The following is a 21,794-nucleotide window of genomic DNA, read 5'->3' as shown; positions in this document are numbered from 1 at the left end:
AAGGAGAGAGAGAAGCCCAACGCTGGACTCGAACTCACGAACCGTGAGATCGTGACCTGAGTCAAAATCAAAAGTCAGGCTCTTAACCAACTGAGCCACCCAGGTGCCCTGTGCCTGTCCTTTTTTTTTTTTACAGCCAGTAGGCATCATGCAGAGCAGAGACACCTGCCTCTGTATCCACAGGGCCTGGCAAACAGTTGACCCACGGTATATGGTCACTGCTGTTATTATGGTGACGATGATCATCCGGCCCCTGGTGCTGCCTTAGCCTCAGGTGGAGCAGGAGGTGGGGGGGGGGGGGGGGTGGGGATGAAGATGGTGATAGTGACTGAAGCTGGGTCACTTTAAGTCTGGAGTCAGTACGACAGGATCCTCAGTGCTGGACCCCGTGGTTCACCGACCTGACCCTGAAGCCAGCAGAGGGCTTGGGCAGACCTGTACTGCCAGCCACCTGCACTGCTGGGGCACCTGGGAGAACCAGGGGCTGCAGATTCAGGGTGGGTGTGGCGCGGCTCTTCCGTGCAGGTTCCCAAGCACAGAGCCCTTATAGACCCCATGGGGATTCCTCCTCCTCATCTCTTCCCTTTATTTCCCCTTCTCTCCTCTTCCTCCTCTTCCTTCTATCTCTTTCTCCAGGAAACCCTCCCCATCTTCCCAGTCAGAAGCGGTCACCTCCAGTGTGCTGGGGTTCCCCTGGGCATGATTTACTCTGCCTTCCTCTGGTACTACATGGGAACGGGGATTTTAAGGAACTGGTAGAGAAATTAGGAATGCTTGGTGTAAACCTCAGCCATGCAATGTGACTTTGGGCCTCAATTTCCCCAGCTGTAAAACACACGGGAGGCAGCAACCACCTTGAAAGTTCTCAAAATTCTGAAAGGGACAGGTTCAAAGGGTCTCTAAGCACCCCCAGGAGTTCCCCTTAGTCTGATAATCCACATGACTTAAGACAACTCTAGAATGTTCTTTCTTTTATTTTTCTCTACAGGTGGACAGATGCTGGGTCTGCATGGCTCAGTAGAGAATGAAGCCCAACCCAGCAGGCTCCTCCCCAGAGGCCTGCAGAGCTGCAGGCCAGGGAGAGAAGAGCTGCCCCGTCTGCCGGGCCTGGGGAGGAGTCTCAGGCCTGGGGTCTGAGTCAGGGCCTGGCCCGGGGCCTGGTGCAGTTTCAGGGCCTACTACTGTTCTGGGGCCTGGGCCAGGGCCTGGGGCTGTGTCAGGACCTGGGCCGGGGCCTGGTGTGGTTCTAGAACCTGGACCAGGGCTTGGTGCTGTGACCAGACCTGGACCAGAGCCTGGTGTGGTTCTAGAACCTGGACCAGTGCCTGGTGCTATTTCAGGACCCAGACCAGTGCATGGTGCTGTGTCCCTACCTGCACCAGAGTCTGGTGCTGTTCCAGGACCTGGACCAGGGTCTGGTGCTGTGTCTAGACCTAGGCCGGAGCCTGGTGCTGCTTCAGGACCTACGCCAGGTCTGGGGCCTGGGTCAGAAGCTAGGTCAGTACCTGAGCCAGTACCTAGGCCAGGAGCTGCACCGTTACCTGGGCCAGGGGTAGAGCCTGGGCCCAGACGGGGTTCTGGAATTGGGCCCAAACCCAGTGAGCCAGAGACAGCCCCAACACTAGCACCACAGCAGAAGACTCAGGCCACACCCATGCAGGCCCCTAGGCAGAAGGTTCTGGTGACTGGAGGAGGAGGCTACCTGGGCTTTAGCCTGGGTTCTAGCCTGGCCAAGAGTGGCACTTCTGTCATCCTGCTCGACCTCCGCCGACCACAGTGGGAGCTGTCCCCGGGGACCAAGTTCATCCAGGTGCGGTGATGAGCATCTTGGGGACTGGTGGGGGCGCCCAGGCTGCTGGTGGAGGTCTGGGGACAGTGTCTGATGTGAAACCCGTGGTGTGATATTGAAGAGAACAGGCTCTTGGAATCAGACTATTTAAACTCTGGCATTTCCCAGCTGGGCAACCATGGCCACAAGGCTCCACATGTCTGAGCCTCCGTGTCCCCATCCATAGAAAGCAGGATTCACAAGGGTCTTCTGGGGAGGCCATGAGACTGTGCACGTAAAACACCGAGCACAGCCCCTGTGAATTAGCTTGATAAATGGAGCCGCCAACGATAACGAAGACGATGATGCCCTGTAGAATCATACACTAAATCCTGCCCCACAGCCTCTCCCACGGTGCTCGGCCTGGGTCAGGAGAGCAGCTCTGGGAGCTGGCAAGGAGCAGGGTTGGTATCTCTGCCTTGGCCCAAACCTCCTGGCCCCATCTCTTCCTTCTGTGTTTCAGGCCGATGTCCGAGATGAAGAAGCCCTGTATCGTGCCTTCGAAGGGGTGGACTGCGTCTTCCACGTGGCATCCTATGGGATGTCTGGTGTTGAGAAGGTGAGCACCCCAACATACAATACCTGGAGTTAGAGCGGGGTTCAGATCTGGGCTCTGTGCACCCCCAACTTTACGTGCCCTTCACCTAATCCAGGAAGGACTCGGACTATACCCAGCCTGCATTTTGCATCCATGGGACCACATGCTAGTTCTGCCACTTTCTCGCTGTGTGACCCAGGGCGAGTTAACTTAACCTCTCTGAGCCTCTGTTTCCTCCTCCGTAGGTAGCCATCAAAACAGACACCCTTTGACTCAGAAATCACACTGTGTATATATTTGCAGCATTGTTTTAAATAACAAAAACAGGAAGTAAAGTAAATGCCCATCAGTTAAGGACTATTTAAATAAATTGTAAAGTCTCCCCACATTGAAATTCTATGCAGCCATTCAACAGAATGAAGTAACTCAATATGTGTTGATAACGGAACAATTTCCAAGGTGCAAAAACAGTGTTTGATATCCTCCTGTTTGTATAAAAAAGAAGCTAGGATATTCACACGTGTGTATGTGCTGATATGAATAAGTATAGATTATGTCTAGAAATACACCGGCCTATAATAGGAACAGTGGTTGCCTCTGCGGGGGTTGGGGAGGAAGGCTGGGAGTCAGGAATGGGAAGGACATTTCCTTTTCACTATATACCCTTGTTACTGTTTGAGTGATTTTTTTAAATGTTTATTTATTTTTTTTGAGAGAGAGAACACGCACACATGTGCATGTGGAAGTAGGAGAAGGGCAGAGACAGCGAGAGAGAGAGAGAGACAGTCCCAAGCAGGCCCTGCACTGTCAGCACAGAGCCCAACATGGGGCTTGAACTCACAACCCTGAGATCAAGACCTGAACTGACATCAAGAACCAGACACTCGGGGCGCCTGGGTGGCGCAGTCGGTTAAGCGTCCGACTTCAGCCAGGTCACGATCTCGCGGTCCGTGAGTTCGAGCCCCGCGTCGGGCTCTGGGCTGATGGCTCGGAACCTGGAGCCTGTTTCCGATTCTGTGTCTCCCTCTCTCTCTGCCCCTCCCCCGTTCATGCTCTGTCTCTCTCAGTCCCAAAAAAAAATAAATAAACGTTAAAAAAATATATATATAAAAAAAAAAGAACCAGACACTCAAGCAACTAACTGAGCCACCCAGGCACCCCTGTTTGAGATATTTTTAACCATGTGATTGTATTATCTATTTAAAAGCAACTGCAATGAGGATAAATATAGTTTAAAAATCAAGATAGAACCCATCTCCTAGTCTGGTCGGAAGGATTAAGTGAGATGTACAGGCTTCGCCTGTTTCCGGGCACACGAGCAGCTCTCTCTCTGTAGACAAGGTGTTTTTATTTTTCACACCCCAACCTCGCGAGGGCATGGACAGTATTACTCTTGTCTGTCTTATAGATAAGGAAACTGAGACTTCCATAGTGAGGAAATGACCCAAACATTTTGAGCCCCTTTTCTGGGTCAAACACTGTACCAAGTCCTCCCATAGGGTGCATTTCATCCTGCTGACCACCCAGAGGGGAGGTGATGAGATAGCTGAGGGCCAGGCAGAGGTGGGGGGCGCTCAGGGGGATGCTGACAGAGCTGGGCACTGGTACCCAGGGCTCCTGCACCTCCTGTGGGCCTCCCAGATCCCTGCTTCTGAGCTGGACATTCTGTAGGCCCTGTCCTGCCCGACCCTAAGCCCAGCCTTATGGCCTCAGCGACGAGGCATGACAACACCACGACTTCCCACCTCCGTCTTGTCTTTTAGCTGCAAAAAGAGCAGATTGAGTCTATAAATGTTGGAGGCACCAAACTAGTAATCAATGGTAGGCGCTCCGAGCTCCGTGTGACCAGCTGTGTGTTTCCTGCTTCTCTCCCCTCTCCTGCCACAGGCCCGGCCCTGGGGACAGGGTAGGGGGACAGAGGTGGGACCCTCCTCCCCTGCCCCCACCCACCCCAGTGTAGGGCCTGTGGGCAGCACATCCTTCCTAAACTGCAGACCTGCCCAGGCCCCTGCATGGGACGGGTCAGTGTGGCCACAGCATGTCTGGGGACACGGGCAGCAGAGTTTACATTTCAGGGATCAAGAGTTAGAAAAGTTGCTGAAACACCAAAATAGAAGACCCACTTATGGGGGCTCTGGGCATGTCTGCCTTGTCCTGCATCCGGTCTTTTCTCTGATTCTAGAGTGTCTGTTTCCTATGTCCCCATCGATTGAAACTTTCTTCTGACTTGCCCCCAGCAAGGTAGCTCAGGGGCCACAGCCATACTGAGAAGGAGGAGTGAGCCAGCCTGGCTCCCAGGGCCCCACGGAACAGGGACTTGACCCACACCCCTTCCCTCCTGAGCAGCTCTGTATTCTGGGAGGGCCCCAGGGGCCAGGATGTGTGGCAAAGACTGGGTGGAGGTCAGTGGATTCTCCCAGGGAGGTCCCAGTGGGCACCTCCTCCTCCAGCTTCTACTCATCTTGGCCCCGTGTGTGTGTGTGTGTGTGTGTGTGTGTGTGTGTGCACGCGCGCGTGTGTGTGCCATTGTCACTGCAGTTTGCGTCCGTCGGCGAGTTCCAAGGCTCATCTACACCAGCACTGTCAATGTCGTGTTCGGCGGGAAGCCCATAGAACAGGGTGATGAGGACTCTGTGCCATATTTCCCACTGGAGAAGGTATCTGGCTTCCAGGAGAGGTGGGCAGGGCCACTGGGCCTGGGATCCACAGCCCGAAGGGTAGGGATGCGTGGAAACCAGGGTCAGCTTCACAACTCAGGCTGAGTCCCATGAAGAAGGGGTCCCCAAAACCGGGTAGCACAAGCCTCCTATTTTAGGGGTTCTGAAATCAGACAGACTTGGCCTTGAGCCAGCCAGGCCACTCTCTACCTGTGGGGCCTTGTGCAAGTCACTTTGAGCCACTGTTTCTTCATCTGGGCGTGAAAACACCACCCCGGTGGGGTGTGGAGAGCAGGCAGCGAGTTGATGCGTGTGAAATGCCATGAACACCTGGAGGACTGCATGGAAATAGTTCATCTAGTGCACACGCAGCATCTGCATCCCGGGGCTCGCGCTGGGGGCCAGCAAGACCCTCCCCGAGTGAAGGAGCTCTGGTCGTTGTTACTGCTCTGAACTCTGCTCCCATGGCTCCTACCCCAAGGGAAAAGAAGGGCGCTGGCCATTTCCCAGGGGGAGCCCCCAGAATCCAGCCCCTATGTAGTCTGAAGCAGGGAGGGCAGCCCTGGGCCCAGAGGGGCTGGGCAGTGCCGCTGACCCTTACCTGGCGGTGCTCTTCTCCTTGTCCTCTGGCAGCATATGGACCACTACTCACGAACCAAAGCCATCGCTGACCAGTTGACCCTCATGGCCAATGGCACACCTCTCCCAGGTAAGTGTCGTGGGGCCCTACTCAGGGCAAATGCACATGCCCCCCGCTGCCTCCCCCCAGAATATATGTGCGAGTCTAGCTTTCAGCTTCTATGTTTCTGAGGTTCACCTTCCTTCCAAAGGACAGTTCCCCAGGGCCTCTGTCATTCATCATTCCACAAATTCTGAGCACCTGCTATGTGCCCAAACCCCATCAGGGACATAGTCTGGAGAAAGTCACGTCCAGTCTCTGCCCTCAAGTTGCTCACATCTTGGGTGAGGGAAGAGACAGATAAGAGTGGATCTTTCTTCTGCCACATAGGAGTAGATCTAGTTTAAGGATGTTTTTTACTTTTTTAAAAAATTTTTTAATGTTTATTTATTTTTTGAGAGAGAGAGACAGAACACAAGTAGTGGGGGGGGGGGCAGAGAGAGGGAGACACAGGATCCGAAGCAGGCTCCAGGCTCTGAGCTGTCAGCACAGAGCCTGACAAGGGCTTGAACCCACAAACCGTGAGATCATAACCTGAGCCAAAGTCGGATGCTTAACCGACTGAGCCACCCAGGTGTCCCTTACATGCTAATTTTATATGCAAAGGTCTCAGTAATTCTTTACAGCATCCACATGAGCTAAGAATCCTAAGGATCCCCTGCTTTCCAAACTCAGGAGCCAGATAGATTTAGATATATCCCTTGCTCTTCAAGTGATCACTTTCTGCTTTCCGAAATTCAGAAACTAAAAAAGAATCAGAAAACTTGGTTTCTCTTACTACCTTAAGTATCTAAACTCAGGAGCCAAGTAGATTTGGAGAGTGAGGGCTGGTTGCAATTCTAATCCCCAGATTTACAGGGGAGGAGGCTAAGGCTGAGAGCTGAACTGACTTAGCTAAGGTCACCTGGCTATTAGGTGGCAGAGGTGGGATTTGAACACCCCACCCCTACTCCAGGGGGCGTCTAACACCAGAACCTCGAGCTGAACCATCATGCTTCACTGCAGCCACAGCTGAGCAGGCCACTGAGCACAGGCTCTTTTCCCTAAAATCCTCCCACTCCATCCTGGCACCCTGGGCCTGTCAGGCCTTGACCCCTGATCCCAGTGGGAACATACATCCGGCTGTGTTTTCCCAGGGGGTTGACCCTGTGCGGTTGAACTGTCTTTTCTGCCTGGAGCCTTCCATGGCCGGACCAGCAGCCTGCAAAACAGACACTTAATCCTTTGGACAAGAATTATTTATACGAGCATCCCCAGCTCTTCGTGGTCGGGAGTCATGGATACCCTGGGCCCTGCCCCTCTGTGACGTGGCTGCCCAGTGCCCCGCCAGTCAATGTCAGCTGCAACCTGACCTCCCCGCCGCTCCCCTGACCATGCCTAGGTGACCCAGAGTTTAAAATTAGCTGCAGTCTGCTTACAGAAAAGCTCACCTGATACCTGCCTTCCAGGAGTCCAACCGTGGTCACGCTGGGTGATTTCCAGTCCCTGCTAACACAAGCTGGTCCCTGAGACTCTGCCTGTAACCCGGCAAGGAGAGCCCTGGTCCCTGAAGCAGAGCCCTGAGAGTGCAGATCTCAGCTCAGGGTGATGGGACAAATGACCACAAACTTGGTGGCTTAAAACTGAAAGGTCTTCTCTTGTGGTTTACAGCCAGATGTTGGAGATCAAAATGTGGCTTGGGCTGCACTTCCTGTAGGAGGCTCTACAGGAGAATCATTTCCCAGCTTATGGCCCCACTCATTCCTTGCGGTTCATGTGTCTCTTTTCTGTGAGTCCCTTATAAGGGATACTTGACATTGGATTTGGGGCTCACCAGCATAATCCAGGATGATCTCATTTTGAGAGCCTTAATTGTATCTGCAAAGGCCCTCGTCCAAATAAGGTCATATCCACATGTTCCGGGATGTGGGCATATCTTTTCTGGGGCTACCACTCAGTCCGCTGCACTGGCCACATTGTAAAGTGAGGATATCGGTGGAGAGGCAGTCAGGGTGTTTGGCTATGACCCAGGACACTGGCCCTGGCAAAGTTTGCGAGGAAAAGGAACTTACTACGGAAGGATGTGGGATAGCTTCTGGAAAATATATTTGCAGAAAAATGATCACCAGAGCTTGCAAAAAGGACAGGGTTGGGGCAGCTCTGGGGACTTGGGTGGCAGGAGCTGGTGACCAGTCTTTTCAGGGTGAACCCACTCTGAGGATTTTAGAGCCCGGTGTCAGTGATACCGAGAGTCACATTCCTGGGTGAGAACATGTCACTGGCCCAGCTTGGGTCCCATGGCCACCACCTCAGAGGAGAGTGACACATCTGGTGCATCTAGACTGATGGTCCCCTAAGACCTTGTGCAGAGGGGGAGGGACCCCCAAAGGAAGGTGGGCTTCTGTTCCCAGAGGACGAGGTACACTGGGGCTTCCCAAACTGGGGTGCGGTCCCTTAGGGAACCTGAGCCTCAGGAGAGTAGGAACATCTTCCAGAAGGTTCCATCTCCAGGGGTTGGGATTGAAAGTCAAATAATTTACAAATAAGTAATTAAAAAAATTTTTTTTAATCTTAAATAGATTATGAGATAAACTGAAATTTTTGTAGGGTTTCTTAAGACTTGACAGACATATGTCTGTGGCAGCCTTCAGGCTGTACCCCCAGACTTCTCCAGAGGAGACTAGTTTACTGCTTCCGTCAATGTGGGGAGACCCATGCCAGAGAAGTTGGGGGGCTCTGGACCAAGCTCCCTGTTGGTCTGGGGGACTCTGCTGGCACAGAGCAGTGAGAGTGAGGGGGACAGCCTCCAGGCTCGTGTGCTGATGGCTCCAGTCTCTTCCCTTCTCCACTGATTGCCTGAAAAGTACAATCGCTACCACTACTTACAAAGCACCCATTTTCCAAGAAGACCAAGGCTGCACGAGCAGGAACACAGAGTCCGTTTGTAGCATCAGAACCTGGGCTTTGGTCCCCCATCTCATCTCTACTGGGCTGAGCTGTGTGCCCTTAGGCAAATTGCGTCCCTTCTCTGAGGCTTGGTTCTTTGATCCAGAAGCAGGGATAGTAACAGTTCTCACCTCATAGGGTTGCCTTGAAGGAAAAAAACCCTGGGGGCACCTGGGTGGCTCAGTTGGTTAATCCTCAGACTTCATCACAGTTTATGGGTTCGGGCCCCGCATCAGGCCCTGAGCTGATAACTCAGAGCCTGGAGCCTGCTTCGGACTCTGTGTCTCCTTTTCTCTCTGCCCCTCTCCCACTCACACTCTGTCTCTCTCTGTCTCTCAAAAATAAATAAATAAACATTAAAAAAAAAAAACAACCTGGCTTACCAGAGCACCAGGCACATAGTAGGCTCTCCCTGAGAGCCACCATAGTCCTTATCTAGCTGATGATCAGAAAAAGGAAAGAGCTACAGCTATTGGCACAAAGGAGTGAGGGTCTCTCTGTGCATCTGTAAAATGGGCACAGTAGGACTCTCAGGGGAGCCAAAGGAGATTATGTCTGCCAAGTGCTGACTGAACTGTCATGGGCCACGTACATATCTGCATCTCAGTTTTACCTCTGTTACTGGCCCGTGAGCATCATGAGGGCAGGGACCATTTCTTGGTCATCCTTGGGTTCTCCACAGCATCCATCCCAGGGCCCAGTGCAAGGGGGAGAGGTTGGGGAACCCCTCAATGGTGTTTGTTAAATGACTGACTGATCGACTGAGAATAAGTAATTCAATGAGGAAAGCCCAAGGGGCTGTCTTCCCTGCCAACCTATCCAGGTAAGGACCGGGAGATGTGGACAGCATGTCTGTGTCTCTCCCTGCTGGTCCACCCCTCCCCAGGCCCTGACCTCCCTCCCTGTGACCTAGGAGGAGGCACTCTGCGGACGTGTGTGCTCCGGCCCCCGGGGATCTATGGCCCTGAAGAGCAGAGGCACCTGCCCCGTGTGGCGGTATGTCAACCCAGGCCTGTGTGCAAGGCACAGGAGGATTCTGGCTGATGTGTGCATGGATGGGGCTCTTCCAGTCCACAGTCACTGTGTCGGTCTTGGGGCAATGTCCTGAGCCTGGGACTCTTAGTTCTGGGAGATGTCCCTACCCCTATCAGACCCACGAGGAACAAAGGTCTCAGTGTGTGCCAGCCAGGGTTAGACACAGGTTGGAGAGACACAGAGCTATGACCCCAAAGAGGCAGAGGGAGCCTACTGTCCCTACTCAGATGTGGGCTCAAAGATGGCCAGATGGCTCATCTCATGCTGCCATATAGAAAGCCTCTCTCCACAGAAAGGTGCCAGCAGTATAGCTATGAGGGACTGGAGGCCCTGTCCTCACATTTCTCACAGCCATGTCAGGGAGATGGATGCCACAGTCACAGAGTCAGTGTGGTAAGGGCTATGTGGAGGAAAGAAGGAGAATGTGGGAGCACAGTAGAGACGACCTGGTAGGGGCAGTCCAGGAGGACTTCCTGGAGGTAGTGATGCCTATGCTGTTTGGAAAGAGAAGAAAGAATTAACCAAGGAAATGGGGTGGTAGAGAGAAGGTGGTCCAAATAGAGCAGGCAGCTTGGGTACAAACCTGGAAATTAGAAAGATCACTATTCCAGGCTTCGGGACAGATCAGTGAACAAAGCAGACAATGATTCCTATCCTTGTGGGGCTTATATTTTCACAGGAGATGGATAATACGCATGATAAATGATAAAGAGTGTTCGAAGGTGCCGGGTACGGTGGAGAAAAAGGACAGGGGGAGCAAGGTGTGGGAGCTGGGCGCACAGGCAGCCAGGGAGTCTCATCGAGCAGGGGACAGGGGAACCTTGAGGCTTCTTCACCTTGAAGGAGCTGGCAGGGTGCACCACACGAGTGTTTAGGGGAGGACCTTCCAGGCAGGGGCAGGCCCCGAGATGGGAGCCTGCTGCACATTCCAGGAGGAGGCCGTGTGGCAGGAGCTGGGTGCACAAGGGAGTTAGTAGGAGATGAAGTCCGAGAGTAGCTGGGACCAGGTCAGAAGGGCCTCCTGAGCCGTTGTCAGGACTTTGGCCTTCAACTTGGCAGTGGGCATCTGAAAGACTCTGAGCAGGGAGACATAAGATCTGACTTCAAATTCAGAAGGATCCCCCTGGCTGTGTGGAGAACAGCAGCAAGGACCATGGGTGGAAGCCGAAGCGGCTAGGAAGCTATTTCAGTGTCCAGGTATAGAAGCTGGGCAGCGGTCACAGCCATGAGAAGTGGTTGGATTCTGGACAGATTCTAATAGTTGAGTCCAGTGGGTTTGCAGGTGGCTTGGATGTGGATTGGAGAGAAGGGAAGGCCAGCGGAGGCCCCAGGGTTTCAGCCTGAGCCACAGAGTGCTCTCTAGTAAGATGTGGGGGACCTGGGGGGGATGGTGAACAGGAGCTAGAAGGTCAGCCGCACGCTCCAGGACATGGAGGCATCAGGACTTGGGTCTGGCCTGGAGCTAGAAATTTGGGAGCCATCATCATATAAATGGTATTCAAAGCCACTCCAGACTTGGGTTTGTGTTTATCACCCTCTCCAGAGCCACATCAAGAAGAGACTATTCATGTTCCGATTTGGGGACCGCAGGACACAGATGAACTGGGTCCACGTGCACAATCTGGTGCAGGCACACGTGTTGGCAGCCGAGGCCCTCACCGTGGCCAAGGGCTATGTAGCTGTGAGTCTCCTGCCATGCTGTCCCCACCTCCCCCCAGCAGACGGCAGGTGGGGTGCCCCATCCCTAGGGGGTTCCTGGCTCACACACATTTCTCCCCAACTCAAGATGGCCGGTGGGACTGTGGGCCCAGGGAAGCCAGGGGTGGGGTGTCTTTATAGGGCATCGCTAACTCCTTGCGGTAACCCTGTGATGTAGGTGTTGTGGATCCTGTAATGGTAACCAAATGCTAAGCATTTTACCTATGCTGTCACATTTACTCTTCACAATAGCCCAAGAGGGAGTTCCCATTATTTTCATCCCATTTAGGTACAGAGAGGTTAAGTGACTCTGCCGAGGTCACACAGCTTTTCAGTGTGGCAGTCTCAGAATTCAAAGGGAATTACCCAGGTCTGTCCCCAGGGTTAGACAATGGCCATGACTCCTCAGTGGCTGCTCGGGAGAACTGGGGAGTCAGGGCAGCTGCTGGCCATCTGAAAGGGTGGGGTCAGGCGGTGGGCAGATGCCTGATTGTCCCCCTCCCTGTGTGTCCCTCTCAGAGTGGCCAGGCGTACTATATCAATGACGGGGAGAGTGTCAACCTCTTCGAGTGGATGGCCCCACTGGTAGGTGCCCAGATGTCCACCTGCCTCCACCCCAAGTGAGAATTAAAGGATTCTGCACATCTCCTCTTCTTGTCATCCTTTCCTACTTCCGGAAAATCGGAAGATTTCACATTGAAAAACAGCTCTAGCAATAGTGTCCACTGGGCAACATTGGAACTGGCTGGAGCTGGGTTGTGGCTGCCCCTTTGGGGAACCATGTACTCTCCTGGTTTGCCTTAGCCTCTCCCAGTCTGATTCTTGATTTTTTTTTTGTTTGTTTTTAAATGTTTAAAAATTATTTTATGAGAGAGAGCACAGGAGAGGGGCAGAGAGAGAGAGAGAGAGAGAGAGAATCCCAAGCAGTCTCCCTACTCAGCATGGAGCCTGAGGTGCAATTCAATCCCATGACCCTGGGATCATGACCTGAGCCCAAACCAAGAGTTGGATGCTTAACCAACTGAGACACCCAGGTGCCCCCTAATTTTTTTTAAGTTTATTTATTTATTTTGATTGAGAGAGAGAGAGGGAGAAAAATCCCAAGCAGGCTTAGGGGCAGAGAGAGAGAGGGAGAGAGAGAACCCCAAGCTGGTTCCATGCTGTCAGCGTGGAGCCCAATGTGGGGCTCAATCTCATGAACCAAACCATAAGATCATGACCTGAGCTGAAATCAAGACTCAGATGCTCAACTGACTGAACCACTCAGCTGCTCCCTGATTCCTGATTTATGTCGACTTGCCCTGTGGAAGTTTGCTCATGATGCCCCCACACTATGTGATGAAGCTGTGTAAGGGGTAAGTGGAAGGTAGACTGAAGTCGAAGGAAGCTGTCAGCCCTGGGGCTTCCTGTGCTGCAGCCCCTCCGAGAACCTTGGCCTCCACACCCAGCACCCTGCAGACTCCTTCTTGGGGCCAGGCCTGCCTGGAAGAGGTCGACCAGAACCCCTCTGCTGGAGGATCCATCTGTGGGGCATGCAGACATGTCAATGTCAACAGCTTTATTGAGCATATACTGTTCGATTCACCTATTTAAAGAACATAATTCAATGGTTTTTAGTATATTTAGAGTTGTACAACCATCACCCCAAAGCCCTACACAGCCACGAGTCTACTCTCTGTTTCTATAGATTTGCCTATTCTGGACATTTCGTATAGATGGAATCGTACAGTATGTGAACTTTTGTGTTAGGCTTCTTTCATTTAGCATCATGAGTTCAAAGTTCATGCGTAGCCTGCATCATATCAGTATTCATTCTTTTTTTACTGCCAAAAAATATTCTATTCCAGGGATAGACCACATTTTGTTTATCCATCCATCAGTTGATAGAAGTTGGGCTTTCTTGACTTTGGGGCTATTATGAATAAGATTGTATACGTTTTTTGTGGACGTACTTTTCATTTCCCTTGGGTGTTTACCTAGGAGTGGAATTGTTGGATCATATGGTATCTCTGTTTAACCTTTTGAGGAACTGCCAGGCTGTTTTACAAAGTGGCTGCACCATTTTACATTTCCAAAACCAGTGTAACAGGGTTCCATTCTTCCACATCTTTGCCAACACTTGTTATTGCCGTTTTTTTTGTTTTTTTTTTTTTGTTTTTTTTTGTGACCCAGACAGTTTTTATACAAGTGAAGACTTCATCTTGTGCCAGCCTATCTCTTCATGCATCTCCTACCACCCTCCACACACATGCCGGATTTTTTTATTATTATTCCTTAATAGCAGAAAAGTCAATTCTAGAAAAATTAGGTTTTACGTTAAGTGCCTTGGAATGTCTTTGGGTGTAGGCAGATGGAAATAATAACAAAATGATGTGAATGATCCCAGGTTAAAAACCTACCCATGCATCCATGCCCTGCTTGATTTTTCTAGATCAAAGCTTTCCGTTTCAAGACTGGCACAGGGTTGGGGCTGGCTGCTGGGTTTGCCCTCTTGAGTGGGCAGGCAGAGGGCCGGGTGGTACCTCTACAGAGGGCAAAGGGAGTATGTGGCCTTTCCACACCAGCCCCTGAAAGACCATTTCTCATCTTGGGCCATGTTTCCTTGCAGTTTGAGAAGCTAGGGTACAGCCAGCCCTGGATCCAGGTGCCCACTTCCTGGGTTTACCTAACAGGTAAGGGAAGGGGTGTGTGTATTACAAGCCCTCCATGTACCGGGTGCACATGCATCGCCGTCTTTCAAGCCCAGGGCCAGGACTAGGTGGAGACGAGTGAGGCACTGAGGGCACAAAATCTAAGGAGACCGTCACTCTCAGGGGTCGGGTGCTCCAAGCCCGATCTGCATTTGCCTGGCAACCTCCTTGCCATAGTCCTGACCCTGAATAAACCCTATCCTACTTTCTAGGTGGGTGTGATTGGACCCAAGTAAAGATGAGGCCCCTGAGGCCCTGAGAGGTTAGTGACCTGCTCATGGAGCCGCAGTGAGAAAGCGGGAGAGGCAGGTTCACACCCGGGCTTGGCTGACTTCAAAACCCACACCCAGTCCTGTGGCCCGTCTTGGAAGGCATCACGCCAGTCAGGGGGAGAGGGGGCCCTGGGGCTGAAGAGAAGTCTGCCTCGGAGCAGGTGGAGCTTCCTCCGCACCCTGAAGCTCAGTCTCTACTCTCATCCGCACCCCCCATTGTCACCTCTGCTGGCCTCCTTCCAGCCGGAATGCAGACATCAGGCATGGAGTGGTCAGCCCGAGGGGGACAAGTGATCCTCATGACACGAAGAGCTGCGTTCCTGGAAAATCTTAGCTAGATCTGTTGTATTTTAAATGCATTGGGGTGCTTGACATTTAAAGCAGGGATTTACAAACTTATGCCCACTAGGCCACACGTGGGGTGACTTCTCATGCACAGCGTTGCCACAATGATTGACACTCTTTGACCCCTCAGCTGGGGAAAGAGCAGCTACAGGTTCTGGCAGTTATATAGGATTGTATAGTGTTCCTAGCGAGCTAACTATAACCCCCTAGTTCTTAACTCTGGCTGCGCATTAGAATCACCTGGGAGCTTATAAAACATAAAAATGCCCCAGCCGCATCCCAGACCAATGACATCAGCATCGGCAAGAGCAAGGGGGTGGGGGAAGCATGAGCATTTTTAAAAGTGGTCTGGCTGAGAACCACCGTCGCAACTTCTTTCTCTCCTACTCAAGAGACCACATTGGAATAGAAGTGAGGGGGGGGGAGGAGACATGATTTGAGATAACTCTGAATCTGCTCTGATTTGTTTCCAAATGTCAGTCCTTTAATATTAATAACAACGTACTTGTGACACATTTCACAGCCAAACAAGCCCCCACCCCCACCTCCCCGGCACGAGCTGACAACTGCTGATCTAAAGGAACCCAGGGACAGGAGAATTTTGCAAAATGAAGAGACTCCCCCTAGCAAAGCAAATAATGCCCCCAACTCATTTGTCCCCGAGGGTCTCCCCAGAGCTTGCAGAGCAAGGCCCCCCGGTCACTGGCCCTTCTCTCCCCCCACAGCTGCGGTGATGGAGTATGTGCACCTGGCCTTGAGGCCCATCTGCAGCGTCCAACCACTGCTCACCCGGAGCGAGGTAGGTGGGCTGCTGGTGGGGGGGGGGGGTGCCCTGCACCACAGCCCCACCGCCAGCACCCTCACCCGTTGGATAACTGGATCCTTGTCTGAAGTCTCAGAACCTTCCTTGTGGGCCCAAATCTAGTGCTAGCTTTTTACAATCATCCCAGCCTCTGGGCTTTTGCTTAGGCTGTGCTTTCTTGGTCTGAAATGTGATTAGCTCTGAGCCTGTCCCTCATCCCTGTCATTCATTCATAAGCAGCTTATCTTCGCTGCCAGACCGGAAGCTCCCAAAGACAGGTTCTGTGACATTCACATTTTTGAATATGCCAACACTCCCCACGAGTGCCACCGACACTCGAGACACATGCACACAGAACCTGGTGGTTCTAGGTTCACCGTTCACGCTTACTGAATAATAAGTATACAAGTGCCTACTGTGTACAGAATACTATTCCCAAATGACGATGCAGATTTCTCTTTGTACATACAGTTTAAAAGAGAGGATGTTTTAATGCAGGTTGTAAATAGTAGTGTTTGGCATTACTTGCAAAATCCTTCCAGTTCACTCTGCATTTGATTCTCTCTGATGTCCTGCTAAGTTAGGAAGGGCAAGAGATTATGATGGTGTTTTATGATAAGAAACTGAACTTTATAAGAAACTGAACACTGGAGAAGTTAGTGCTTGTCCAAGGTCACACAGTTTGGGAATTGACTTCATACTCCAAGCTCAGTGCTGTTTAACTCAGAGGATAGGGAATGGGCCACAGCAAGAAGCACTTCCCTGTGGTTTCTCCTTTGAACTATCCAGACTAGCAGAGGAAAGAGAATAATGACAATAGTGGCCATCTACTGAGTGGTGATGATATGCCAGGTGTTGTGCTTTATATCATTTAGTTTTCAATGCTACTCGAAATTGCAGATTGTTACCTTCATTTACAGAGGAAATGAGACGCACAGGGGTGAAAAAACCTGCCCATGAACATGCACTTAAGAAGCAGAGCTGGCATTTGAACCCAGACCAGACCTAAATGATTTCAAGCTCAAAGCGAATCAGGAATCACATTAATGTAAATTAGTTGCCAAGTCGCTACTGAATTGCGGAAGGGACTTAGCTCCCCTCCTTGTTTCACTTGTAAGTTTCCTTGTTCAGCTAAGGGGCAAAGGATCCCTACTTAGCTAAGGAAGTTTCTGGGCACTATGGCTCTGGCGCCCTCTGCTGGTCAAACTGTGACATACCCAACCAGCTCTCTAGTTATAGTCTGATTCATTCAACATTTTTTGAGCCCCTAATGTGTGCCAGGAACTGTGTGGAGTAACTAAGGCAAGACACAGCCCTTACCTCGAATACCTCACAGTCCAAAGGGGAAGACAACCGGGAAACCTAACACAGTATAAGGCCTATACTGAAGGAAATTATTAGGAACTTCAGAGCACACAGAAGGGGCACCTGAGCTAGGTCTGAGGCAGTTAGGGAGACTTCCCAAAGTAAGGTAACATCTAAGCCTGAGATCTGAGAGCACTGTGTCCAGGACATTGCTGATCTAGTTCCCAGCTGTATCCCCCAAAGCCCTGAACTTACTACCTGGGGCAAAAACGAACAAGACTGGCCTCTCCCCTCTCCCACGAGTATCCAAGACCAGCAGCTTGGCCAGAGGGGTTGTTTCAGTGCCATGGGAGAATCAAACCATTCTCTCAGACCCCCTCCAAGTGTCCGGCTGAGGAACAACAGAGGAAGACATGAGGTGGGAGGGCATCCTCTCTCCGGTCCCAACACAGCCAGGAAGTGCGGGGCCTGGAATGCGGCTCCCCTGTGAGTCTAGGCAAGTCATCTAACCTCTGTAAAGAGGAGACAGCGTTAGTGCCACCTCAGGGAATTAAATAAGATAAGGACTAGAAAGGATTTAGCCCAGGCCAGGCACAGGGCCTGTTCAGTTATTCATAACTGTCAGAACTGCCCTTGAAGCCTATGGGGCCCCAGGCAGCCCAGAAGCTGGAGAGAATCATGTCTTCATAATTGAATTCCTCTCTTAGGGAAGTTTAACCAGGGAGGGTGTGAAGGCTGTGTCCTGGGGCTGTAGCCAGAGAAGCCTAGCGTGTTTCCTGGGGACATTTCCGGAGAGCAGCGCCCGGGGCCCAGGCAGGGCGGTCAGCTTCTTTTAGAACATAGCCAAGAACCTGCTGACTCCCAGCCCTGTGCTAGGCCGCTTGCCCGGGAAGGGACGTGCAGAGGTGGGACCGTCATTTTGGGGGGACTGAGAAGTTCAGTAGAGTGGGGGAGATGCAGAAAACGCCTCCTGGAAGCCTCGCTCTCGAGGAAAATGGGAGAAGGGAGAAAGGAAATCTTCCCTGAGGAGGTGCGAGACGCAGCACATGGGATCTGATGTGCGAAGGAAGGGAAACCCCCTGCCCTCTCTTCCCTGTGGGTAACACAAGTTGGAATGTGTTTCCCACCCTCATGGGCCCGCGACTCTGCTACCCCTCCCCCCCCGCAGGTGCGCAGCGTGGCCGTGACGCACACCTTCCAGATCGCCAAGGCCCGCGCCCAGCTTGGCTACGCGCCAGACAAGTTCCGCTTCGCCGACGTCGTCGAGCAATACGTGAGGTCTACGAGCCGGCGGTCCCGCGGCTCCACCGCGCGAACACTCCTACGGTTGCTGCTCGGGCTGCTGCTGCTGTTCGGGCTGCTAGCCCTGGCCCTACATCTCGCAGGCCTGCAGCCGTCCAATGTCTGACCTGCGCCACTGGCCACTGCCTCCTCTTACCCAGCTTCACCTTCTGGGCTTGGACCCGCCCCCGAACCACTGCCCCGGCCACACCCCGCCCCCTGGGCTTGGGCCCACCCGCTGGGTCTTGACTCCGTCCCTGCCCTGCCCCCACCCCAAGCTTGGGCACGCCTCTGCTCCTCCTCTTGAGCCACGGCCCCGCCCTGGCCCCGCCCTCTGGGTCGCCCAGGCTTCAGGCCTGGCCTAGCGGGGTTACCGAGGAGGTAGCCGTAAGGCCTCCTCCGCCTTCTAGGCTTTCTCCCTCTGCTCTGCCCAGAACTAGCCCGACCCCGGATTCTCCCCTGCTTTGGTTCCGCCCTGTTTCTGGCCCTACCGGTAGGATTGAGCCTTCCCCTTCGTTTCTCCTTCCGGGACTGGCCTTGTTCCTCCTTCTGGATCCGGCCCCTCCCCTCTCCTGCTTGTAATTCTGCCTAGCCCCGCCCTCTCCCTCTCTGGCTCCACCCCCTCCCCAGCCACGCCTCCTAGGTGAGCGCTTAGGGCCTGGCCGGAGTCACCTCCAGCGGCTAAGTGCTGGCGGGGGTGGCATTTGCAGCTGTTGCCTCTCTAGAGACATTGGACCGTCCTCACTGCCCAGGCTCCTTTCTGCTTGTCCTGAGACAGTCTTGGGATCTTGGAATAGACCGATTCTAGGAGAATTGCTTTTGATCTGCTACCTTGATGTTTTGGTTTCACTCAGTCATACACTTCTCCCTGTGTGATGATAGCCAGGGTTGGAGGGACACCGGAGACCCAGGCTTCTGCCTAGCCAGACCTGGCCTTTTGGGTTTCCAGTTTATAAGTCTGGGGCTGATAATAAGCACAGGCTTCTGTGTCAGAAAAGATCTAAAACAAAACAAAGCTTTTTAAGGTGGTCAAAAGATACAAACTTCCAGTTATAAAATAAATAAGTTATGGTGATATAATGGTTACTATGGTTAATAATACTATATTATATATGTGAAGGTTGTTAAGAGAGTAGATCTTCAAAGTTTTCACCACAAGGAACACAGGGTGGCTTGGTTAATTAAGTGTCTCACTCTTGATTTCAGTTCAGGTCAAGATCTCACTGTTTGTGAGTTTGATCACCATGTTGGGCTCTATGCTGATAACACGGAGCTTGCTTGGGATTCTCTCTCTCTCTCTCTCTGCCCCTACCCTGCTCACTCTATCGCTCTCTCTTTCAAAACAAACAAAAAACTTAAAGTTTTTATCACAAGAAAAAATTATAACTATATGTGGTGACAGATGTTAACTGGACATTGCGCTCACTTCACAGTATTACATATATCAAATCATGTTGTACACCTGAAGCTAATATTCTATGTAAATTATATCCCCAAAAAATAATTTTTTTAAGAATTGGACCTTTTGAAAAAGTACCAATATAATTGTAATGGGAAGAATTAGAACTTGTTTTGGTCATACTTTATAATTTGGTATTTCTTCCATATATGTATTTTTAATGTTTTTAATGCTTATTTATTTTTGAGAGAGGGAGAGAGAGACAGAACATGGGAAGGGGAGGGGGAGAGAGAGAGGGAGACACAGAATCCAAAGCAGGCTCCAGGCTCTGAGCTGTCAGCACAGAGCCCGACGTGGGGCTAGAACTCAGGAACTGTGACATCATGACCTGAGCTGAAGTTGGATGCTTAACCAACTGAGCCACCCAGGTGCCCCTATTTCTTCCATATATTAATAAGGGAGCAGTGGTGATCACCAGAATCTTTAATGTTTAAACTCACAAAACTTCGTAATCCAGCCTTGCTCTCCACAGAAACAGTGCCCCCTTCCACATTGTCTTGGTATTGATTGTATCAAGATATCAGTGTTTAAATATATCCATGTATATATCATAATGTGTACAAGTGGAACTGGCCCATCAAACAATGGATCCTGGCAGAGAAGAAAACCATCACAAGCCTAATAAAACTTGTGGTGGAGGGGAACGAATGTATTAGAGCCAACATGACCATCCCCAGTGTATCCCTCTTTGCTGAACAATTAAGAAAGTTTGTGAAGCAGTTAAAGATTGTATGCTCCTCTTTGATAGGTTGAACTGCTTGTGTGCATATAATTTTTCAAAGCTCAGTAATAATCCTTTATGTCTGTTTTGATGCTTGACAGTTTGAAAGGGCTTTCATCTGTATGCCCTTATTTAATTCTTTTCTTTTCATTTTTTTTGATGTTATTTTTGAGAGAGACAGAGACAGAATGTGAGTGGGTTGGGGCAGAGAGAGAGGGCGGCACAGAATCCAAAGCAGGATCCAGGCTCTGAGCTGTCAGCTGTCAGCACAGACCCCAACGCGGGGCTCCAACTCACAAGCTGTGAGCTCATGACCTGAGCCGAAGTCGGGCGCTCAACCGACTGAGCCACCCAGGCATCCCTGTAGGCTCTTATTTAATTCTTAGGGCTACCCTTACAGTAGGTTTTATCATTCCCATTTTACAGATGAGGAATCTGGGGGTGTGTCTAACTAAAAAGGGTGGGGGTTACTCCTCTGCGGCTGAAGTAATTTGGAGGCACTGTCCAAGGCTCACTGGCCCAACGCTCCTCGTGGTTATTTCTGCTCTTCTGCACCGCAGCCATCTCACGGCTTAGTTTGAGCTCTGGTATCTACCTCAGGCCATTTGGGGCTGGCAGCCCTTGGGCTCCCTTTCTTCTCAGTAACACATTTGCATCTAAACTCACCTCCTTCTTCTTTGACTTTCCTCTATCAATCCTGAGAAATCTGTTCCCAGGGCCAGGAAAACAGACTTTCACTGTTCGCATAATCTTCTACACCTTTTGTCTACTGCCAAAACTCAGCTTTCAGAAAACAAAAGGAAAATCAATTCCTTTGTTCTCTCCATTTCTCTAAGTCATCTGTTTCCTGAGGCTCTGAACATCTACACCCTGGGCCTGGGGGCTGTGTGGGTCACTATGCCAAGAAAGCTTCCCTCCTTTCGTGTTTTTACCCAAAGGAAAAAGGAGGTAGCACCTGCACCCAACAGACAGAGTTCCTGTGAGGATTTTAGAGGCAGCTCAGATAACCAGCCCTCCATGCATGACGTTCTGAGAGAGGTAGGAGGGCCTAGCTTACTTGGAAACACTGAGCAAAAGCAACATGAATGCAGAAAATAGAGCTGGCAGTGTGAGCAGCCAATCAGAATGGATCATCAAAGGTAAATCCATGAGCTTTCCACTGTCAGTGCTGAAACTATACCCTGAAGGGGTGCCTGGGTGGCTCAGTTGGTTAGGCATTTATCTGACTCTTGATTTTGGCTCAGGTCACGGTCTCACATTTTGTGAGTTCGAACCCCACATCAGGCTCTGCACTGGGCAGAGCCTGCTTGGGATTCTCTCTCCTCTCTCTCTCTGCCCCTCCCAAGCACGCTCTCTGTCTCTCCCTCAAAATAAATAAACTTAAAAAAAAAAAATCATCGGTGAAACTATTCCCTGTTGTAGATGCAAGGCCAGGTGTCTAAAATATCCCCCAGTTTCAGGGTGTCTGGCTGACTCAGTGGAAAGAGCATGATCTCAGGGACCTGAGTTCCAGCCCCATGTTGGCTGTAGGGTTTACTAAAAAACAAGTAAAAATTATC

General features: G+C 51.4%; 1 protein-coding gene across 1 annotated transcript; it reads left to right on the top strand.

Annotated features, from left to right (window-relative positions):
- The first annotated feature begins 638 nt into the window (after positions 1-638).
- SDR42E2 (short chain dehydrogenase/reductase family 42E, member 2) lies at positions 639-19,130 on the top strand. Its single transcript, XM_045461203.1, has 11 exons — positions 639-1,810; positions 2,292-2,387; positions 4,130-4,187; positions 4,905-5,023; positions 5,657-5,732; positions 9,541-9,623; positions 11,206-11,343; positions 11,880-11,945; positions 13,969-14,032; positions 15,393-15,466; positions 17,943-19,130. Exons 1-11 carry the CDS (start codon positions 1,025-1,027, stop codon positions 18,180-18,182), a joined length of 1,800 nt encoding a protein of 599 aa, XP_045317159.1. The 5' UTR covers positions 639-1,024; the 3' UTR covers positions 18,183-19,130.
- The last annotated feature ends 2,664 nt before the right edge of the window (positions 19,131-21,794 follow it).

This window comes from Leopardus geoffroyi, chromosome E3 (assembly GCF_018350155.1).
Source record: "Leopardus geoffroyi isolate Oge1 chromosome E3, O.geoffroyi_Oge1_pat1.0, whole genome shotgun sequence".
NCBI classification, from domain to species: Eukaryota; Metazoa; Chordata; class Mammalia; order Carnivora; family Felidae; genus Leopardus; species Leopardus geoffroyi.
Note: the sequence above shows the minus strand (reverse complement) of the source record. Positions and strands in the feature narration are given on the sequence as shown.

Excerpts from the sequence above, each read along its gene's own strand:
- SDR42E2 (XM_045461203.1), top strand. The coding sequence starts at position 1,025 with ATGAAGCCCAACCCAGCAGGCTCCTCCCCAGAGGCCTGCAGAGCTGCA. Across the intron at positions 4,188-4,904 it reads CACCAAACTAGTAATCAATG|TTTGCGTCCGTCGGCGAGTT; the intron begins GTAGGCGCTCCG and ends TTGTCACTGCAG. Across the intron at positions 14,033-15,392 it reads TTCCTGGGTTTACCTAACAG|CTGCGGTGATGGAGTATGTG; the intron begins GTAAGGGAAGGG and ends CTCCCCCCACAG.